The sequence below is a fragment of the Poecilia formosa genome, unplaced genomic scaffold (assembly GCF_000485575.1).
Source record: "Poecilia formosa unplaced genomic scaffold, Poecilia_formosa-5.1.2 Scaffold713, whole genome shotgun sequence".
Taxonomy (NCBI): Eukaryota; Metazoa; Chordata; class Actinopteri; order Cyprinodontiformes; family Poeciliidae; genus Poecilia; species Poecilia formosa.
This window is the reverse complement of record NW_006800652.1, coordinates 124,593-126,228: the sequence shown is the minus strand read 5'-3', so window position 1 is coordinate 126,228 and position 1,636 is coordinate 124,593. Positions and strand designations below refer to the sequence as shown.

Genomic DNA, 1,636 nt, shown 5'->3' with positions numbered 1-1,636 from the left:
CAAAAAATGCCTCTACAATAACCAGTTTTAACTTTAATCTCTGTCCATTTCTGACTTTTTTTGGTCATAATCTAATAAATTTCTAAACATCTGAGTTCATTTGTGTTTTGGAGGATACATTTTCTTTTATCTTTGTCAAATTTCTATCTCTCAAATCTCAGAGCACATTCTTCTTTAGTTCTCATCATTCTGACTTTAATGTCAGAGGAAATAAAACTTTTTCCCTGTAAATATAAAATTTCGAATTTTTAAAAGATATACTTTTTTATTTAGAAATGTTTTTAATTAAACGGATCAAAACTTTATTATTTCATGAACTTCGCGCCGTTTTACTTCAAAACAAACATTTCAAGTTGAAGTTTCAGTTTCAGATGTTTTTTTAATTTAAAATATTCATTCATTTATTCTTTTCATTTTATTTTTGCACCGACGACATATAAAAGTTTCAAAGGTAATTTAAATTAAATTCATTATTCTGCATGTATTTACCAACCTTTTGCTTCACCCTGCAGCTGGTGGGTCGGTACCGGCCTCCCTGCTGAATGAGCGGGCCGATGTGGTTCCGGACGTCCTGCAGGGTCCGGTTGGTTCTGAACTCCACATGCAGAACTCCCCGGAGGTTCGGAGGGACGTCGGGACACGGATCCAGAGACCTTCCTGGACTTTCTGTCGGATTTGGTCGGACTGTCGGTTCTGCAGATCCCTCTGGTTTAGTTTCTCTGATTAACGCTGAGATGAAAAATAATTTTCTGTCCTCGGTGAAAAACAGAAACACTCCAAAGCCTCCGAGGCTGAAGGCAGCGAGACACACCAACAGGATAAAAATAGTTTTCAGCATTTTAGTTCAACCTGGTTTGTTCTGCAGGTGATCAGCGCAGCAGACTCTTCTTCTTCTTCTGGTTTTTGTTTTTGTGTTTCAGCCTGGCTCTGTTTCCTCTGTTAGATTTTCTTGTCAGACATCGAGGTTCAGCTTAATAAAGGTTAATTATAGAAAATCCACATCAGATGAAAAGTGTCTCTAACCTCCCGGACCTGTTGAAGCATCGATGATCCGCTTTAATTGTTAATCAGAAACTGGATCCTCTGGTTTATCACCTCTCTCTCTCTCTCTCTCTCTCTCTCTCTCTTCACTTCTCAGGAAAACGTTTCTTGGAAAATTAAACGTGAAACGTCCCGGGTTTTTTATATCTTTTAATTTGCATGGAATGAAAATGAGGAACATGAAGGTTTACATTTTAAGTTTGAACGTATCGACTTTACTTCTGTTAAAAACTGTAATTATAACCAAACAAAATGAAATAAACAACTCAAAGCAACTTTAATTTATTTATATTGGTGTTCTTTGTAACTAAGCTCTTGATAATTACGCAGAAATTAATTTTACATTTTGTAAAGTAAATATGTATTAAACTGCGTTTAGATTCAGCTTTACTGCAGTAATTATTTCAGTCTTTATTTCTCTCACATGAAGAAAACAACACAATACAGTGTTCAAAATGTGTTTAATCTGAATTCACATATTGATTAGATTTCAAAAGACAAATTTAAACAAGTAAAAAAAAATCAAAGGTTTTGGTAACGTTTTAAAAAATGTAACATTTTATTTGAAGGCTGGTTTCCTTCATGAGCCACAACC

At 35.0% G+C, this 1,636-nt stretch overlaps 1 protein-coding gene across 1 annotated transcript in view; it reads right to left on the bottom strand.

Moving 5' to 3' along the window:
• Positions 1-1,279, bottom strand: part of LOC103131056 (beta-1,4-galactosyltransferase 2-like) — a 7,084-nt gene extending 5,805 nt beyond the window's left edge. Inside the window, exon 1 of the mRNA XM_016666357.1 lies at positions 494-1,279. Coding sequence (XP_016521843.1) covers positions 494-838 — 345 coding nt within the window. The 5' untranslated portion in view covers positions 839-1,279. The remainder of the gene's footprint in view (positions 1-493) is intronic.
• Between the last annotated feature and the right edge of the window lie 357 nt (positions 1,280-1,636).